General features: G+C 42.7%; 1 protein-coding gene across 1 annotated transcript; it reads left to right on the top strand.

Annotated features, from left to right (window-relative positions):
* The first annotated feature begins 2357 nt into the window (after positions 1–2357).
* tmem170b (transmembrane protein 170B) lies at positions 2358–18630 on the top strand. The gene is made up of 3 exons (XM_085446424.1): positions 2358–3178; positions 10872–11042; positions 14726–18630. The coding sequence occupies exons 1-3, from the start codon at positions 3016–3018 to the stop codon at positions 14854–14856; spliced, it is 465 nt and encodes a 154-aa protein (XP_085302550.1). The 5' UTR covers positions 2358–3015; the 3' UTR covers positions 14857–18630.
* Positions 18631–19761: the final 1131 nt, after the last annotated feature.

Here is a 19761-nt window from a genome sequence, read left to right as displayed (position 1 = left end):
CCTTGTGAAAACCTGACAGGACAAAGCAATCTGCTGAGTGCCCACAGAGGCAACCCAGCAAACGTGGTTAAAACAGTGATGCTGTTTGTGAAACTATTCGTGGTATGATGGCTAAAACTGCTACACAGATGGAAAATGCTGACATTTCCACAAACAGTAGTAATCCACTCAGGCGGTCTCTAAAAGGGAGAGAAATATTTCTTAGCATCGCACTGAATTAAACAAATGTGTATCTGATTACTGAAAGGCTGAGAACCAACATCCACACACACACACACACATATATATATATATATATATACATATATATTGCATTGGACTTTATTGGTGCCTGAGACCAATTGCAAGTAGTTGCTGCAATCAGTTGGTTGCCTACAGGTTGAGCATGCAACTCCCTCAATTTTTGTGCAACCATGTACAACTGCAACTGGGAGTGCACAGGTTGTCTGGTGTGAGACAACCTGTCTCCAAACAATTGTGGTCCAACTTCAACTGATATCAATCACTCTGTGACCTGTCTTCCTCCTCTTACCCCACCGGTTGCAGCAATGGCCCCCTCCCTGACCTTAGTTCTGCTGGAGGTTTCTTCCTGTTAAAAGTGAGTTTTTCCTTCCCACCGTTGCCAAAGAGCTTGCTCATAGGGCGTCATATGATTGTTGGGATTCTCTCTGTTTTCTTGGTACTATTGTAGAATCTTTACCTTGCAATATAAAATGCCTTGAGGCAACTACTGTTGTGATTTAGCACTGTATAAATAAAACTAAATATTATTGAAATTAATTACTGTCTAACTTAGAAATGCAGACAGATTGCCAAGATATTGCAGCAAGTCTGAGTCAGTAAGCAAATGGTTAAAGGCTAATACATAGCACGCAACTTCTAGGTGGTAATAATGAAAATTTGTTGCTGACAAGCTCCGCCTTGTTGCATCAGTCTGTATTGTTGCACATCTCTTTGCAGTAGGGACTCAGCATTAACTCGTTGCCAACTGTTTGCTGATCATTCCTATTAATTCATATGAATCATTCATATTAATTTTACAGTTAAATCGCCATGTTGTAGAGGAATTTCTGTATCAGATGTATGAAGTTCTGGCTGGACTCTGAATGTAATGTGAATTTCACTTTACTATGGTGACATCTCCAAAGCTCCCAGGCAATACAAAAGTCAGCAAAAGCAAGCGTTCTTTTATTGTCACTGGTCATAGAAGTGAATTTATAGTACACTGTGCACTATAGTACAGACTTGGCGAACCAAAAGGATAACTTGTTACCTTTCAAAAACCATCATTTAAAACAAATATATCCAAAAATGTGACATGATTAGATTTAAAGAAGTAATGTGACTACTTATTTTGGCTTCATTTGAAATGAAACGACTTACTGTGCTTTCGTCATACCTAATCACAGCTGAAATTGCCTGCTATGACTTGTTAATTTTGAGTTTTAGTCTTGTCCTTATTTGTGGATGCATAATAAACATATAGACTGATTTAAGCTAGTACACTTATGTGTATCAAAAAGATTGCTGTTTTGGAAGAAAGTGTAAATAAAGTGTTAAACTTGCCTCCTGTCTCCTCTACAGTGAACGTTCTTTAACAGTACCCGTAATTGTATTTTCTTTTGTTGCACGAATCTCCTCGTGATCCAGCTGTCTGTTTATTCCCCCCTCTGTTTGCGTTTAGAGAAAGATCTACAGATTTAAAAGATGTCAGATGTCAGACGCTTCCTCGCCCTCGTACCTCTGAACTGGGCCAGTTCGTCTTAAAATACTGCGCTCCTCAGAGAAATGTGCCAGAACATTCAGCGTCTACGTAACACCTTGTTCCCTCCCTGCCTCCCCATATCACACTGTTATCTTCTTCTTCTTTTTTTAAACATCTGATATGAGATGATGATGAGGATAAAAAAAATTATGTAAAGGTTCACACTTTTTAAAATAGCTTTCACCTGCTCTGATTTCTGTCTTACTGGGTTTGTCAGACTGGCTCGCCACAGAGTTTTCTGAATATTTTATTCCATCTAAGTTAAAGCTCTAAATCAGATTTAAGCATTTAGGGGTTCTTTCTTCATATTACCAGATAACCCTGCCACTAATACCCTCTATTCCTCTGCTTACTTTCATCCTGTCATATTACTTTTTTATATCAGGTGTTTCGGGGTGACCAATAAGCGCCACCTTCCACTGACGTCATGACCAACGCTGCTTCTAAGGTCATTTAATTTTAATGTAGACTTAATTTTAATATCACAACAGTTGAAATAAAATAAACATTAAGAAATCAACAAATAATACTTTTAGTGTATATGGTATTTATTTATATATTCTCTGTTAAAGTAGTCTTTAGCATTAGCATTGATTTGGTTATTCGTTCAAGAGCTAACGTTATTACGTTGCCTAGCAACCACTCTTTCGCTTTCTGCTGGCAAATACTGTATAACGTAAAATTAAAATTAAAATAAAAACATTAAATCTTTCCACAGCGTCTAAAATGATAGTTTTTATTTAGCTTTTGTCAAAATATTGCTGTTGTTATTATTAGTATTTTATTAATATCCTAATATTAGTCACAGTGCGTCGTAATTACGTTACAGCGTCCCCGTCCCCCTCGTAGCCGTCCCGAGCCGCCATGGCCACTACGCACGCTTTCTGCGCACACGCCACCGTGCTGTCCTTTGTTCCTCATTCATAAAGCGGCTTCACGAGCACGGGGATGTGTCACCGTGAACCCCTCGCACGGAAAGGACCGCTGGCCCTTTAAGGGTTATGTAGCAGGGCTAGCTGATGTAGGACGAGCCGACCGTGCGTTTCTCTGCTCGAGCTCCCGCTGCCATCCTCGTCATGGCCTCCGTACACCCGCCACCGACACCACCACCGAGGATGAACCGACCAGCCATCGACCCTTCCCTTCCCGGAGCGGAGACGGACGTCAAGCCGAAGCAGAGGCACCGGTAGAGGCGAGCCGCGCCGGGGAGAGCCGCCTCACATCCAAATGCCACCCCGGTTTCCTCATCCATGCCTTCGTTTAAAGCCAAGTACAGCTATACGATAAAGAGGGGTGCGAACCCGGGCGGCGGCGGCGGAAACATGACAACGGACAAGGATTATTCTCTTAATCTGTCGGTGCAGCAAGTGCTGAGCCTTTGGGTGCAAGGCTCGGCGCTGCACCACTTCACAGGTATGCGGAATGAAAGGTGCCGCTATTCTGCTGCTTCATTTTTATTTTTTTTTAAATGTGTTCAGTGAAAAAGTCATCACCACCAGCAGCATGTGCAGCTTCCTTTTTAAAGAAGAATATATATAAATATCATTCAAATATATGTGGTCATTTTTCTTGTAGCCAGCAGGAAGGGCATGGCTGCTGTTATGCATAGGGGGCATCTGTGTGCCACCTTTCCATCCCACCTCCCCATCTCTGTCTCTGCAAGCTGGTGTGTTTTATTGGTGATGCTGGGCCTGAACCACAACATCAACAAAACAAAACAAAATCTCACTCTTTTATTCAGGAGTCCGTCAGGAAAAATAATGACAACATTCGGCTAATTAATCTTTCTGCTTCGTGAATGCGTAGTAAATGTGGCCTCCTCCCCCTCCTTTGTCTTTCAGTAAAGGGGCAATTAGAGGGAGGGTCCTCTTAGCGGGCAGGGATGCTGTCTGGGATGGTCCTGACTCTAGAAGTAGTGAGGCTGAGTTCAATTCCCTGTTTTATTTGAATGCAGTTGAGCCAGAGCATGTCTGCTTTGATATTGAAGGTAATATGCAGCTGTAAATACGAGATGAGGGCATCTCTGCGGGCTGATGGCTGAACTGTCACTTGTTGATACAGATGATTGAGCTGCTGCCATCAATTATGTGCTTTGTACCAAAACAAAATGCTTACAAGATGACTTTCTTCCTCCTTTTTTATTTGTAAGGAGGTTTAAGAAAAGTGGAAGAAATGCATGAAAGTTCCTATGACACAAAAACAGATCACGGGGCACCAAAAAAGCAATGTGTGGGCATTTTATCTCTTCTTTCCAAGCAGAATGAACTTCCTCAGCAAGAAATATTATTACTTGCCAGCTGTTCAAAGCATTGTCATCACTTTTCTTTTTTCTTTTTTTGAGGAAGTGGACGGGGGACCGTGTGTGTTGCACATTATAGAAATTCTTGCATTTCACTCTGCAAAGTGAGGAGCCGGACGTGTAGTCATGGCTGGCTTGGCACAGACCGGTTGTCTAATATGCAGCTGACATCCTGTGTTGAGAAACACATCATGCAGGGATGGAAGGGAAAAAAAGGCACAGTTGATCACGCTGACTCAGCAGGAAGTTGCAGTGCAATGTAGAAGTTTGTGGTATCTGAGCTGCAGCGGCGAGAAGAGAGCTGTGAGGAGCTAACGCCCCGGGGCTTTACAGAATACTGTTCACAAATCTCACACCTGACCCCCCAGACAGGTGAAAAACGACCTCCTGAGACATTAAAGAAGGTCAGGGGGGACAGTTGGGGAGCCCTGAATGGATAGATAAACTTTTATCTGTGCCCCTGGGGAGTGCTTCCTGTTTATGAGGCGTGCACAGCAGGCGGTTTCACTTCAGAAAACCAGTGAAAAGAACATATTTAAATGTGAACAGCTACTTTGAAATTGTCTCACTTTGATGAATCACAGTCAATAAAAACATGCTGTTCTTGTCACTCATTTATTACCTATCTGTGGGATTTGTGGTACGATTGAGATGCATTTAAGGAAGTGCCATTTACACACAGACCTTTCCGATGTCAGAGTGTGTAACTTTAGAAATCTGATGATCAGATAAATATCCAATTCTTAATCCAGCATGCACCAGGTGCTGTTAATCTGCCGATTGCTAATTGTGTGGCGACACAGGCAGAACAGCAGAGCTGCTCATGTGCAGCTCATGAGGAGAAAGGAGGAAGAGCAGAGAGACGCCAGCGTAATGCATTGCATATGCATAGATATTTACCAGCTGGAGGGCACTGAAATGTATTTAACCTCATTTATTACAGCAATGAGTGCTTTAGCCTGTCTTGATTAGAATAAATAAGTGTATGAATATCGGTTAAACAGGGAAACTCATACAACATCATGTTTATTTTGCGCTTTTATCCCTTTTTTTGTTTTTTTTTACCTGCTTTGGTCTTAGAAAATGAAAAATATTCAATGCATTAGCCTACTTGGGGGGTGGTTAATTGACACCCAGCGGGTTAATGAACTTGTAATAGACTTGCAGAAATCCTGTATTATCAGTTCACAATAATAATGTCAAAAGGCTTTCTTAGTTTTAATTGTTTGCCTGCTGTGATTACGCGATGATCAGATTGCTAAAAAGTCATTTTATTATCTCACACAGTAACATGTTGTGTAGCTGTTCTTCGTGTAAAGCTAATCAGTTGTGTTCACTCTGCACGTTCCCTGATCTGCAGCTTTTTAGCTCAGCATGTCTGGTGTTTAGCTGTTTGCTTTAGCCTTTATCTCTTTGCAAACAAGCACACAAAAGCAAAAAGAGCTCAGGTGAAGCTGTAAAACATACACACAAAAACAGAAAGCGCAACTTGGCTGCTCAGTTAAAGGTCCAGATATTTCTGTCAGGAGTTGGCAGACAACTAAACAGAAGGTATAGTGGAGTTTAGCAGGTTCAGATAAAAGCATCGAGTCTATGTATGGGCACATGCAGCTATATTAGGAGTTAAAGCTTTGTGTGAATGCCAAGCAGCAACCTTCAGGATTTAAAAACATTGCACCAATGCTGAAGTGGCAAAAGCTGCAGTTCCTCCAGTGGCCACTTGAGGCTTTCTCCTAAAACAAGTCAATCCCCATAGACTCCTGTGTTAAAATAAACTTTAAAGCATTAAAAGCATCTTTACAGCCTCAGTGGATGTTTTCCCACATCATAACTATCAACACAGGCTTAAATTTTCTTTTCTTTCTTTCTTTTTGTAAATAAATTTATGCATCTGGATGCTAAAGTGAAGATCGTGGTCGCTTTGAGTGACAGGCGTTCCCAAGGCACCTGGATTTGATCACAGTCTGCTGGGCCTCACCTCCACTGCCATGTTTGTGCTGTTGGTGCCTTTTGGAGCATTTGCAGTGGCATTATCTTATTGGTCTTTTACTTTGCACTAATTAGCAGGTATGCTTTTCTGTGTGGTGCATGTGTACAGTTTAACGATACATCACGTCATAGTAGCTCGGTTCTCCGAAAAAGAAGAAGCATCATCCGAAATGGAATCAACATTAGCATAGTCCTCTTCTTGTTCTGCATCACGGGACAGAGTCACTGCCAGATGTGTCAGGCTGGCTCTCCCTCTCTCCACGTTTGGACAAACCCATCCTTCGTCGTCTTGAGAGGTGAACTTGGCAGCCTTCTGCTTCGAGAAGCTGCGGCTTCAACACGGGAATGGTTCATGTTCTGCAGCCGCCTGTGTACTCCAACCTCTGACGAGGCACCAAATACACGAGCCCCTGCTTTTTTAAAATTCTGTCCTGTTGACAGGCGAGCTCTAAAGCCGCCGTGCTGACAAAGACCTCGGCCTGTAGTTGCGGATTAGCAGAAGTTAATACTGTGCTCTCACTGTGTTTTAGCCTGTGTTCGCTCCTATCTCTGAACATGACACAGCACTTTACTGCACTCATTTCTCACCCTATAGGTGCTTCTTCATAGCCGTGACCACCTGCGCTGCCTGCTGTCCCCTGAAACTAAATGTGCACCTCACCTTCCAGCATCTGCTGCAATGCAAAAAAAATTAGCTGCCATGGATAATTTTAGTCGGCTGAGATAAATAACGAGCCTCGTGTCTCCACTGAACATTTCACCCGACCCATTTTCTCTCTAAATCGAGCTTGTAACTTATCAAGAAATGCAACAGATTTCCTCCAGCTATGCTATTAAATATTATTCTGACCAGCATGACAGGTTACTGTTACAGAAGAGCGATCACGCTGACATTTGGTCCTCAGTAGGTGTCCGGGTCAGGCTCCATCCATCAGTGATGGTGGAAGACTATACGGATTATTTTATCAGTAAGTAGAAACACAGAGTATCCCAGCTGTCCTCTCCATTTGTGAAATTTTTGGCAAAGTTGATCTCACTGAACCCTTACATATTGAATCTAACCGTGAGGTTTAGAGGAGAAACTTCTAGCATTTGCGGCCAATCAGCTTACCTGCCATTCACCGTTAGTTACGTTGAACTCCGCATTTTTCTTTTCTTTTTCTCAGACTTCTGCTAACCAACTCATTCCCTTAACTACACATAAACTAATGGTGTTTGTGATTGTCTGTTTAACCTGTGGATGTCTGTAGTTCTTTAGACCGAGTGGGTGATATCACAGTCTGTGTGCGATGATGTTAGCATTGCATAACCTCCTCCAGGATCTTTGAGTTTCATCTTTTCCAGCCTGCATTAAAGGCCGGCTCTCTCTACACGATGCTGAATCCTGATCAGCTTTCGTGTCGTCGGGGGCTACAGTTAAGCGGCGCTCTCTCTCCCTGTACTTCCTGTATGTGTGTCTCTCTTAACTCTTGGGTCCCATCACAGATATCACTCTCTCCTCTGCTGCTGGATGCTTGCAGAAAGACAGCAGTGGATACACTGCAGCGTGATCTGCGTGCTCAGTCATTTAAGACAAAAAGCCATTGTGTTACTCCGCTGTCACGTCTCTCTCCGCCTGGCCCGGCGCTCGCCTGCCGGATCAATAAGTAGATGTAGGCACTCAGTGGACTGTGGAGGAGCTCGGTTAAATGGATATGCTAAAGAGGTCCTCGTGTCCCAGAGCTCTGAGAAATACTTGGTAATAGAATTGGGCGTTGTGATGTTTACACTGCAAAATAATGTCACGTTTCCTGTTTGCATCGCGCCCACACACAGACAGCATTGCCATGCTTCGGCTGGGTCATCCTTTCTCACTTGGTGTCTTTTCTTCTTCAGTTATCTCACGGCCAGCTGGCTCCTTCTGGCTCCCACGGTGCCAGGGGTTCAACCAAAGGCCCCTCGCTGGCAAAGTGCAATGAAGCCGGAGCCTTTTTAGACAAAGCTGGCCTGTGCCACAGAAAGACAGGGAGAACGAGGAGGAGGAGGAGGAGGAAGAGTGTGATTTTTAAATGCTGTTTACTGTTCTCATTTTCAGTGGAGTCCGTTATAACGGCAGCACAGTCTGGACCCTGCAGGGTGCATTATGTGTATTCTAGGAGAACAGTCGTGTTTGGTGGAAGCTAATTAGATGATTTTGCTGGCATTTTAGGGATTATCAGCATTTTTAGTTTGCAGACGTTTGTTTCTACAATTACATTTTTTTTTTCAGAAAGCTTATCTCCAGTCAGGATGGTCACAAAAGGCGGCCGTATGCTATTGTTTCAGACGAGATTTTCCATTTACCGCTTCATGTCGGGCTCGCTGTCTGAAATGTCGCTCTGAGCGGTTTTATACATCTCCGCCACGGGTCCATCGCCACGGTCGGCTGCCTCTTTGATGAGGCTTGACTTAGACGGTGGCTGCTGTAGATTGAAATCCTCCCCTCGCCTCACAGACGTGCAGCAGCGGCTGTAGCTCTGCATCTTGGCTGAGCTGCAGTGTTTCATCTTGGAAGCACTCTTTATAAGCAGTAAATGTGAATTTTTCAAGACTAGAACGGAATATTATAAGTTGTGTCTTCCCCCTCGGGATTACTTATTATCGGCGTTTGTTTGCATGAAGCTCTTTTGTTCAGAAGAGCTTCTTATCACTAATGCGGCTCAGTAAGGTGAAGGCCTGCCTCCCACCACTGCATGACTCTGAGACAGAGTCTCACGCTTTTATTACCTCTCTTAGACTTTCGTAGCTCTTTATTTGTCGGCTCTGATCAGTCGTTACTTCGTTGTCAGCAGGCTGTAGGAAATGCAGCAGCTCGCCTTTAGACAGGAAAGAAACATGGTGATTACACCTTTTCTGGCCTCCTTACACTGTCTTCCTGTCCATCAGGATCCAGTTTAAAATTTACTTGTTTTTAAAAGCCTTATTGGTTTGGTGCCACCTTACTTAACAGAACTTTCGGAGCCTCTGACCAGATAGTCCAATCCAGGCTTAAAAGCAAAGTCTACAAAGTCTTTGTAGTGGCAGCTCCTAACTTTTGGAACAACCAAACTTCCCACGTACAGCTCAGTCATTTTAAAACAACTGCTTATTCTTGTTTTCTTTCAGGTCTAGATGAGCAGGATAGCCTGATGCAAATACGGCCTTATTTAATTAGTTTTATTTGTTGATTTTTATTGTGTATTTGCTGTTTATTTATTGACTGTATATTTTTTTACAACCTGAGGTTGTTGCTGAAAGCTAGGATAAAGTTTATTGAGATGGTTAAAAAAAAATTAAAGCAGCTGATGTACAGATATCCCACTAAGCCCCTGCTTCTGTCTGTGTTCAGGTTGCAGTAGTAAATAAGCAGCTTTTATCTATAAAGCAGGTTTTCTGTTACAAACCTGTTGTCTTTAAGTCCTGTTTCAAGTTTCATGTGTAATCGACGTTATGCAAACCAAAGCTGACCTTTATATGTAAATGCAGCTATTTCACTAAAATAAAGGAAGCAAAATAAATCACAAGGGCTTAAATCACCGTTTCCCAGTATCGTTGTTTTGATCATTGTGATGTCAAATCAAATCACTGTACATCAAGGATGGACATGATCACTGCTTTAAAACGTAATTAGATTAAATCAAGCTTGTAATTTATCAATAAGTGCAACAGACAGACTCTGACTAAGAATTCAAATGTTATTTTGGCCAGAGTTTTACAGAGACCATTACAGATTTATCCACTGAAGGCAGATTTCACTGACATTTGGTCCTCGGTGGGTGTTGAGGTCATCCATCTGTGTTTGTGCTCCATGATGGTGGAAGGAATATTCAGAAGTCCCAATACAACTGTGTTAACTTTTCCTTGTGTTGTGTTCCAACACAAGGAAAAGCATTGTAAAAGTATAGAAAAAGAAAAGCGAAGCCTTAAACGTGCTTTCTGTTTACAGACCAGCAGGAGGCGACTTTTATATGTACTCTGTGAAACGGTCAGAAACACATAAAAACATTAAAAGCTGGGACCAGTCTGCTTCAGGATGGTTTCTTTGGTAAACAATTCATAATTCATTTTGTAAGTGAAAGCTGCTTCTGTTCCTCAGATCGATATTTAATTTCATGCTTCACCAGAAATGAAAGTACTCTGTTAAAGTCATATATATTAGAATAGGGGATTGTTGTTACTTTAATGTGCCAGCTGACTGATTTTAAAATGGTGATGTAAACCAACAAATAGGAAAAAATGTAGTCTTTATGTTTGCAGTAACTATCATTATACATCATCATTGTTATTATCCAGTAAATATAAAAAAATGTGAAAATGTAAAAATATTTATTTCAGTGCAAGCGGTGATTTCTCTAATTTGTTGCCATGTTTGATGTTCAGGCTAAAAAAAAATGTAATTGTCTGATTAATATTTATGAAACTAATCGATAATTTATTTGCTGCAGTTGTTACATTAAGAACCCCTAAGACATTATATCATACTGTACTGTAGTATATACTTATACTACTATGTGCTATACTTATACTATATCTGGAGCAACTACGCATTGTGTTCGAGAGATATTACCTGATATTTAACTTCTGAGGCTGGGCTGTACTTTTATATAATACTATAATATAATAGATGGTGCAGGTGGTCAGTTTAACCTTAATTCAGCAAGTAAAAGAAAAAAGCATTTAGATGAGAAAACATTTCAGCACACTGCCCCCTGCTGGTGAAAGCTTTAGTTAAATTGTACGTAGAGCACCTTTAATGTAAGCGGTAAATCCTGTGCTTTCAGGCTGTATCTGATCTGTGTTGTTGGCTCTCTCTCCCTGCAGAGATGTGGTACTGGGTCTTCCTGTGGTGTCTCTTCTCCTCGCTCTTCGTCCACGGGGCAGTGGGGCTGCTCATGTTAGTCATGCTGCAGCGCCACAAGCGGGGACGCCTCATCACCCTGGTGCTGGTCAGCGTGGGTTTCCTGGCCTCGCTCTCCGGAGGCGTCATCACTAGTAAGCCCATTTACTTCCCCTTTTGTTTTCTTGCTGACGGGTTATTTTTAGAGCGACCTCAGAGTGCGGCGTTCAGCACCCAGGAGAAGACGAGAGGTGACAGGAAGGCAGAGCGAGCGCTGGGTGAGGTGACCGTGTGTTAACTCGTGTCAACTAGAAGAAAACAGAAGCTGACAGAGAGACAGGGAGGAGAAAGATTTTTAGACTAATCTGCTTCTGTGTTTACCTGCCTGTTTGTTTATGTGGCCCAGGAAACTTCAACGTGTCGGCACGATAAGGGTTCATTTAATTTAACAACATTTTTGTGATTGGCTGGACTGTTGTCGCTGGTAGGAAGAGTTTGCACCCAAAAAATACCAACCACACACACACACACACACACAAATGACCTAAACACTAACTTTGAAGATATTCCAAACAACAACAACAAGAACATTTAAAGGTACATTTTGTAAAATCCCTATTCAGATTTTTTTTTTAAATTCACGCCACTGAGTGTTAGATTCGTCTATGCACTGTAACAAAGACCTCTAACTAATCCTCACCTGACTATTACAATGTTTTATGTTAAGAAATCAAGGATATACTGTCCACTTTCACTCTGTCTCTTAAGCAGTCAGTAGTTTAACCAACCATCCCAGTGATGTAATGTTCTGTACGGGCACAAGTTCAGTATCTTTCCCATCTTTGCTTCCTCCTGGGCTACAGTTACTGCCCCCCCAGCTAGGCAGCCTCCCATCCAAGTACTAACCAGGCCCACCCTGGCCAAGATCAGCAGAGATTGGGCGTGTTTAGGGTGGTATGGGGATGAGCAGTGACATGCTAGTATAAAGTTAACAAATTACACTCCTACCTGGTCTTTGAGCTGCTTGGAGAAGTCTGGCGTGTTTCCTTTTTTTGTTCCAAATGCTCAAACGATTTAAATGTGGGTGTTTAGTCTTTTGCTTGAAGCAGACTTTTAGCTGCATCTACAGATTTTCTACATGTTGCTGTTCATCAGATGTCTGCAGTAACCTCAGAACAAATGGGGAAAAACAAAAAACAAAATACAGTCTTATTTCTTGACACCACCCCACTTTAAGTTAACAGTCAGTTCCTTTAGTCAATTCTAAGAGCTACATCATTACATCCAAGTGAATGTGTTAAGGTTTGGGCGGCTTTGAGACAAATTCTCAAGTAGCGACAGGCTGTTACAGTCACAGTAGGGAAAAACAGTGGTTGGAGAATGGAACACAACCAAAATGAACGCAGCTGACAATTTGATGTGTCAAGACGGCAATAAAACAGCAATAAGATGAAGTCTGTCTGTGATTAGATGGGGTGCAGTCAGTCGATTGAAAGTGGTGGAAAGTAAGCATGCATCCTCAGGCCAGGAGCTGTTGGTCGCTGCAACTACTCACTCAGAGCAAAACATTTTTCTTTTCCTTTTTCTAGTCGCAAAAAAGGTGCTGTCCTATTTTTACTCTAGTGTGACTGATCCATTAGGGTAAGAAGGTAAGAAGTCCCAGTGCACCTCAGGTCACGTTCCCTGCAGAGTCCATGGGTATCACATTTCAGCACTAATGATGATACCTGCAAGTCTGCATTAGAAATGAGGGGCAGCGGATCCTTGAAGACCAGGGGTAATTAGTCTGAGGCCATCTAATTCATCTCTCTTTGTTAACACTTAATATAACACAGTAGAGTGGTGCAGATAGTTATCTATAATACATGATGACATCTGTGGTGACTGTGAAGTAAAAATACCTTAAAATACTCTAAAAAGGCAGAAATCAGGAATTGTTAATCATTTATTTTCTACTGTGAATCAAAACGGTGAGGAAATCTGTTCGCTGTCTGCACGTTTTAATAACTGGCACTTGTTTTCATTGTTATACCAGGTGTGATATGTTATCTTGAGCTAGGACAAATATCAGTATTTTGTATCCAATACAGTGGGGCAAAAAAGTATTTAGTCAGCCACCGATTGTGCAAGTTCCCCGACCTAAAATGATGACAGAGGTCAGTAATTTGCACCAGAGGTACACTTCAACTGTGAGAGACAGAATGTGAAAAAAAAATCCATGAATCCACATGGTAGGATTTGTAAAGAATTTATTCGTAAATCATATTTTTGAAACACAAAAATATTCACTTTAAACACTGCAGGTGAAGCTGATATCCAGGCTTTGTTTATTTGCCTTTACCTTCCCCTTACTGTATCAGTGTGAGAGCACAGGGTGTGTAAATAGACCTGCGTCTATCGTAGCGTAGGGCTCTGTGGATGACTCACTCACCGTCACAGATGTGAGCTGGTGCCCCAAAAATAGAAAAGCCGCTTTATTATTAATGTGTAGCAATCAGAGTGAGCTAGACTATTGACAGCGTCACCAGCCATGTGTACGCGAGCCCGGCACAAAATCAGAGTGTGTGTTTGTGTGTGTGTGTGTGTGTGGAGACTGCAAAGGCAGCAGTCGCAGCTGAGTAGAAGTAAAAGAAAGGTCATGCAGCACAGAGGAAATGTCAGCCTTTAATAGTTGTTTAAAGTCCTTTTCTATAACATTAAATGTCCAGGACTCTGATTTGAGCTACAGTTTAGAGTCTACAGGCCTCAGTTGACATGTTACATGTTTAAGTTTATGTTGTGTTTGGAAGGTTTGCATGATGGCACAGCTTCATGTGTTTCAACTAAGCAAACCACAAGCACATTGTCCTTTAGACAAATGAGTCCAAATCGGAGATGTTTGGTAATAATGCAAAGTGCATAATATCAGCAGCACAAATAAATGTTATTGTCATGCACAATGGAGGAGGCGTGATCCTTTGGGCTTGGTTTGCAGCCAATGGGTCCGGGCACCTTCCAGTGCCAGACTGATGTTTAAGACCTGAACACTAAACCCCTGTTGATACTAAAAGCTGAAGATTTAGACACAGAAACCAACCTCTTTCTCTTTTTAATCAGGACACACGTGCAATTTTTCTTTTAGTTTTTAATACAAACACAAAGCAAAGATGAGAAACACTCCGACTTTAAAGCCAGTGTGATGCTACTTTAGAAATACTGGTTTTCCTTCTCCACACATTATTTTTTCTTTCTATCCGCCTGACGTGCAGGTTACTGAAGAGCCTTTTGTAACGCATGTAACAACATGATATAACTCTAATCTAATTGCTGAGTATAGCACAGTAACCTGTTACATTACTGTTACTGAAAAATGTAACGTGATCACTTTGTTTTCTGTAAAAGCAGCAGCGATTGCATCCTCCACACCGTAAATATGATAACCTTGATGAAGGGAGGATTCGCTGGAGCGCTGCTGGTAGCTTTAACTGGTAAACTTTGTTTAGATTTTCTCGGCCTTCGAGTCCAGCAGTTTAAAAATAGCTCACTCGGCTTTGGTGCCTGGATTAGAGAAACGTCCTCTCCTGCTGTTTGTCTCAATCACGACTAGACGGACAGCGTGCAGTAAGAACTGCTGCAGGAAGAGCAGCGAGTCCGCTCAGAGTGTGGCTGCGAGGAGGCATGCACGAACGCTCCTCCATCACTGACAGAAGGGCGAGACCAGGAGGGACATGTTTGTCCGCTGATCCCCTGACTGTGGATGTTCAGTTGGGTTTAATGGTGACAGGCAGCTGTGTGTGTGTCTTTCTCTTTGCCAGATCTTGTATTAGCATTGACTTTTAAATTTTTTTATCTCCCTCAGGCGCGGCCGTAGCGGGCGTTTACCGCGTGGCGGGGAAAGGCATGGCACCGCTGGAGGCGCTGGTGCTTGGCGTGGGCCAGACCACCCTCTCCGTCGTCATATCCTTCTCGCGGATCCTGGCCACGCTGTGAAGAAAACCCATGACGGGGTGAAAGCGGGCAAACCGAGCCGGGCAGAGACTTTAGGCCTGCTTTTATGGAAGGACATGAGGCACAAGTCCTCTGGACCTTTTGAGGGCCGGATCCAGGGTAGAGCGCCCCCCCCAGCGTCTCTGCACTGTGCAGGAAGGTCGTCATCGTGTCAGAGAGCAGCGCCGGGCAGAGGCTCGGCCTCAGCTTCTGGACCTGAAAGCCATGTTTCTGAGTTTCCAGAGTTATGCCACTTCTTCGTGCCAAAAGCCTTCTCTGTGAAAACAGCAAGCCTCGGTGGCCGACTGACTCTCAAAGGCTTTCTGTTGAACTTTTGAGGGAGGAGGAAAAAAAATCTATTTTTTAAACAGCGACCTGTAATCGTGAGCTGATGATCTTTGGCGATCGGAACAAAAGTTCGGCAAACAAACAAAAGAACAGCAGTGTCCATCAGCAGTAAAACACCTTCATCAGTATTGAACCGCCGCCGCGCCTCTAGGCCTGCATACAGCTTCTCGCTCCTTCTCCTGAGATGGCTCGAAAGCCGCAGCATCCGACTCACGAGCAGGAAGAAGCTTTGAATTTTTGCACTTTGTAAATGTTGGCGAAGTGGCAGAGGAAAACCAGCATGTGATGATCGATTTTAAAGCGTGCCAACAACAACTCTGAGCGGAGTCAGAGGAGTAGTTTGGGGAGTGTGTTTATTGGCTTTCTTCCACAGACAGAGAGAGAGGATGAGATCAATGTCACTCTGATGTCTTTACTGTAAACAAAGGTGGAGCCGGGAGACAGTAAAGTTATCTACCTGCATCTGATTTATCTCTATTAAACAATATAACATAACATAATATAACAGGACATAATGATAATCGAGTTGCAGGAATTTGCTGTAATAATAAAAATATTTTCATTCGAAAAGTTGGAAAAGAACCAGATTAGAGAAAAGAAACGGAAATTTGACCATCCAGTATTTCCAGTGTGTGTGAGGCAAAAGTAGGTGTACCTGTGCTGTCAGTATGCAGGTTTTACGCCCATGAGCAGCAGTAAAGGCAGCTAAGCGTTCCTGTAATCATCGATCAGTCCTGCGCATCAACTCGGAGGGGTTTTTAGCCCATTCTTCCGTACAGGAGCGTTCAGACTCTGAGATTGCGGCGCGTTTCCTCGTGTGAACGCCTCGCTTCAGGTCTTACTTCGGTCAGGGATTGTATTTTCAACACATGACCTTTATTTTTCTTTGATCCTTCTTTGAGGTTCAGATCACGCACGCCTTCCTGCTGAGAGGCAGCGGGCCAGGCTCAAACCTTGACACCCCTCTTACATTTTACCCTCTAACGTCCCTCTAACGCAGTGGTAGGGAACTCCAGGCCTCGAGAGCCGTTGGTCAACACACCTGAATCAAATGATTAGTTCATTACCAGGCCTCTGGAGAACTTCAAGACATTGAGGAGGTCATTTAGCCACTTAAATCAGCTGTTTTGGATCAAGGACACATCTAAAACCTGCAGGACACCGGCTCTCGAGGCCTGGAGTTCCCTACCCCTGCTCTAACGTGTTTGATAGATCCCCTTTGTTTAAATAAATACACCTGATTGGCATCCTGTTGACTGAAAACATCCTTAGCTTCATATTCACGGTACAGACATCAGAGGGGCATCATCAAAACTTTTAGCAAGAAGGCTAATAAACGGTTTGTTGAACAAAACAGGAGCCGTCTGTAATAGGGAGTGATTTGGTTTGGCTCTTTATAGATTAATTCTTCCTTATTCAGGGTAAGAGGAGTAAAGGTGCGTCAGCATTGAAAAGGGTCACTTTGCTGCTTGAGAATCAGCATATTCCCAGAGAAATCGCTCCGAGTGAGTCTGTGAGTCCTGCAGGTGCAGATTTTCTGGAGCCCCGGTCCTCCTCGGCTCACCGTAGTGCTGCTTATGTCTGCACTGTTTCAGTATAAACTCCCCGTGGAAAGCCATCCTTCCCTCCCCGGAGAAGGTCACAGATTGTGCTGCTCTGATTTATTTTCTTCTTCTTCTTCTTCTTCTTCTTCTTCTTCTTCTTCTTCTTCTTTTATTCTATGCCTACTTTTTTCTTTATTGTTTTGTTTATGAACCCATGCTCCTTAAGTTTAACTTTGCACGTTGCACTGACTTTAATCTGCCTTGTTTTAGATCAGTGTGCATTGACCCGATGCTATACACACGCAGACACAGATTATGATGATGAAGATGATGCTTTGGAAAAAACAAAATAATGTGAAGACTGTGCTCGAAGTTACTGTATGTAGATGCCAGACACAGGCGGTGCCGAAGAAAGTTCAACTTTGCCCAAACCTTCACCCAGGAGGTCGAAATACCAAAGTATCGCTCACAGTCTAGCTTTACTCATCCCGTTTTCTCATCTTACTGACGTCAACATAAAGAGTTAGTGGTTTTATGTACTTTTTAGGGACATTTGCACATTCAAAAATATGCTCGTGCTGATTTTTATTTCTTTTATTTTTTTGCGGTTTTGTGGCTCTGAAGGTAAATTATGTAATGATGTAACAGTTTACTTTCACTACCAGCTCAGCACACAAGAGGGCGATATTGCACTGGAATGAAGTAGCAGCAGGAGCCTGAATGCCTGTGAGATGATTGTGGGGTTTGGAAATATTGAACAAAAAAAAAAGGTAAATGACCTGAAGCCCCTCCCCCTGTTTATTTTCCCCCTGTACCACTGGGTTGCTCTGCACGTGGTCTGCACCGCCCGTTTGAATGTGTAAGCTCAGCCTTCAGGGACCAATCGTGACTCACCTGCTGTCGGTGAAATCTGTTTCTGCGGGCACTTTGTGCATGTTCGTATGCGGCTCACAGGAGACTGATGAGCATCGTTGTCGCCGTGTTCGGTGTCGGTCTGAGCAGTCGTGCTTGTGACTAGAATAAAAGGATTTCCATGTGTTTTCTTTCATTGCGCTGGTGGTCGGAGAAGGGGTGTGAGGACCTACTACAAGTGACAGCAGTTTTACTGTCTTTACATAAAGTGGTTTTTTTTTATGTGGCGATTAAAACTGCAAGAATGGACTCGATGCTGTCAGATCTGCACATCCAGAGCTGTACATAGCCGCAGTGTGCTTCATAAACAAACTAACCGCTGAATAGCATTCGCACCCGGTGCCATTACTGGTCATGACGGATATATGTGTGTGTTTTTCCGCTCCAGGTTCTGTGATTGAGCCGTGTGACCGTGAGTGTGCGTTGTAATATCTAAAGGAGACACCCAGCAACTAATAATCCCCTCTAGACTTTTAAAAAAGTAACGCCATCACGCTGCAGGAAGACACCCAGCTCAATAATCCTGTCTCTTTCAATAGGCTTATGATAGAAGCTGCACCCACCATTCGTACCAACACAGCCACCACCTCAAGTCTGCTGTTGCCCAAATGCCACAAATCCCGCCCCCCTCTCTTCCCAACCCCGAACACATACTGTGTACCCGCCGCTGTGGCTGCATGTGCAACGCAGCTCAGGTAACATGTGAATGGACTAACATGGACAATCCACCCAGAGACAAAGCTGTACATAAAACCCAAAGTGGCACTTCTCCTGTAGATAATGTACAATATCTTCTTTTTTAATTTTGTACCAGCCAAACTGCTGATATTTATAACTATTGCCTATTTATGTACAAACTGTTCTCCTGTACATACTCAGCAGGCGGTTGAAATAAAAATCTTTTGCAGCATAAAAAGCTCAGGAGTGTTGTTTCTGCTCTTTATGGATCGTCTTCGTCTCACAGCACAAACAGGAGGAGTGCGGAGGAACCTGGTGATAATGTTATGATATGTGTATCATATTTAATGCATCAGTTTTTGATACCTCTACATCATCAGTGTGATTTGTCTTAACTGCAACCCCGTTATATGTTTTCATAATAGCCAGGAAACCTACGCCTTCTTTGGGTAAACTGATGGCCAGCAGGGGGCGACTCTGCTGGGTGTGGAAGAGTCAGCGGGGAAAGCGGCCCTCTGCTCTCTGGTTCTGTGACCTCATTGAAACTCTTTCCTGTGGGCTCAGTCAATAATTTCAGGTCATACTGAATAAAAAATGAAGTTAATTTAGTAAATTATTGGTCACTGAGTGAGAAAGGAGGATCATTAACAAGTGAGCAGTCCTTCATCAGGCCTTCACCAGCTAGTGAGTTATATTATGGTGGCTGTGTCTGTCTTTTATACTGTATGTGGTTAGAAATTAAGAGGAAGGTTTTTAAAGTGTAGATTCAGCAGAAAAAAATTAGTCTTTTGGATACTTTTGATGGAGATGAACAGTCAGGTCCAGAAGCATTTGAGTGGTGGCACTTTTTTTTCTTTTGAGCACCACCTCAGTTGATTTGAAATCAAGACTTTCAGCTTTAATTCAAGGGGTTTAACAAAAGTGAACCGTAGAAGCATTACAGTCATTTTTGTCCACAGTCTGACGTTTTCAAAAGTTCAAAAGTAATGGACAACAGGCAGTTTCGTGCCCAGGTGAGGCTGGCCATGAAACTAACCAGATAAAAGCTTTGGAGTTGATTCCAAGTGTTGTTCTAAGTGCATTCAGTATGAGGTCCAAGAGTGGGAGGCCATCATTCAGCTGAGAAGCCAAAATAAGCATATCAGCATATAAAGACCATATTATTGTCCAAATGCTTAATAGACCTGACTTTATGGGCTTTTTAAAGGCTGTACAATTTAGTGTTTAAGATCACTAACAATGGTGACTGTGCCTTTTAATCTACCTAAAAGTGATAAAAGTTGTAGTTTTCTTTAACAGTTTTATTGGATTTACTTAATTTAAATTTAAATTTGAGCAATATTTCTTCTTTTTACATATACAAGGATCAAAAATGACTCTTTAAATCTGACCAGCTCCCTGTTTTTATTCTTGGATTACTTCCATA

Source organism: Copadichromis virginalis, linkage group LG22, assembly GCF_057382275.1.
Source record: "Copadichromis virginalis isolate Kocher_CV1m ecotype Utaka linkage group LG22, C_Virginalis_male_GT1.1, whole genome shotgun sequence".
NCBI lineage: Eukaryota > Metazoa > Chordata > Actinopteri > Cichliformes > Cichlidae > Copadichromis > Copadichromis virginalis.
This window is presented reverse-complemented; position numbering and strand designations above follow the sequence as displayed.

What these genes read in the sequence shown, in the direction of transcription:
- tmem170b (XM_085446424.1), top strand. Translation starts at nt 3,016, where the DNA reads ATGCCTTCGTTTAAAGCCAAGTACAGCTATACGATAAAGAGGGGTGCG. An exon ending in GGCGCTGCACCACTTCACAG is followed by an intron (nt 3,179 to 10,871) that starts GTATGCGGAATG and finishes CTCTCCCTGCAG; the next exon opens with AGATGTGGTACTGGGTCTTC. An exon ending in CTCCGGAGGCGTCATCACTA is followed by an intron (nt 11,043 to 14,725) that starts GTAAGCCCATTT and finishes TATCTCCCTCAG; the next exon opens with GCGCGGCCGTAGCGGGCGTT.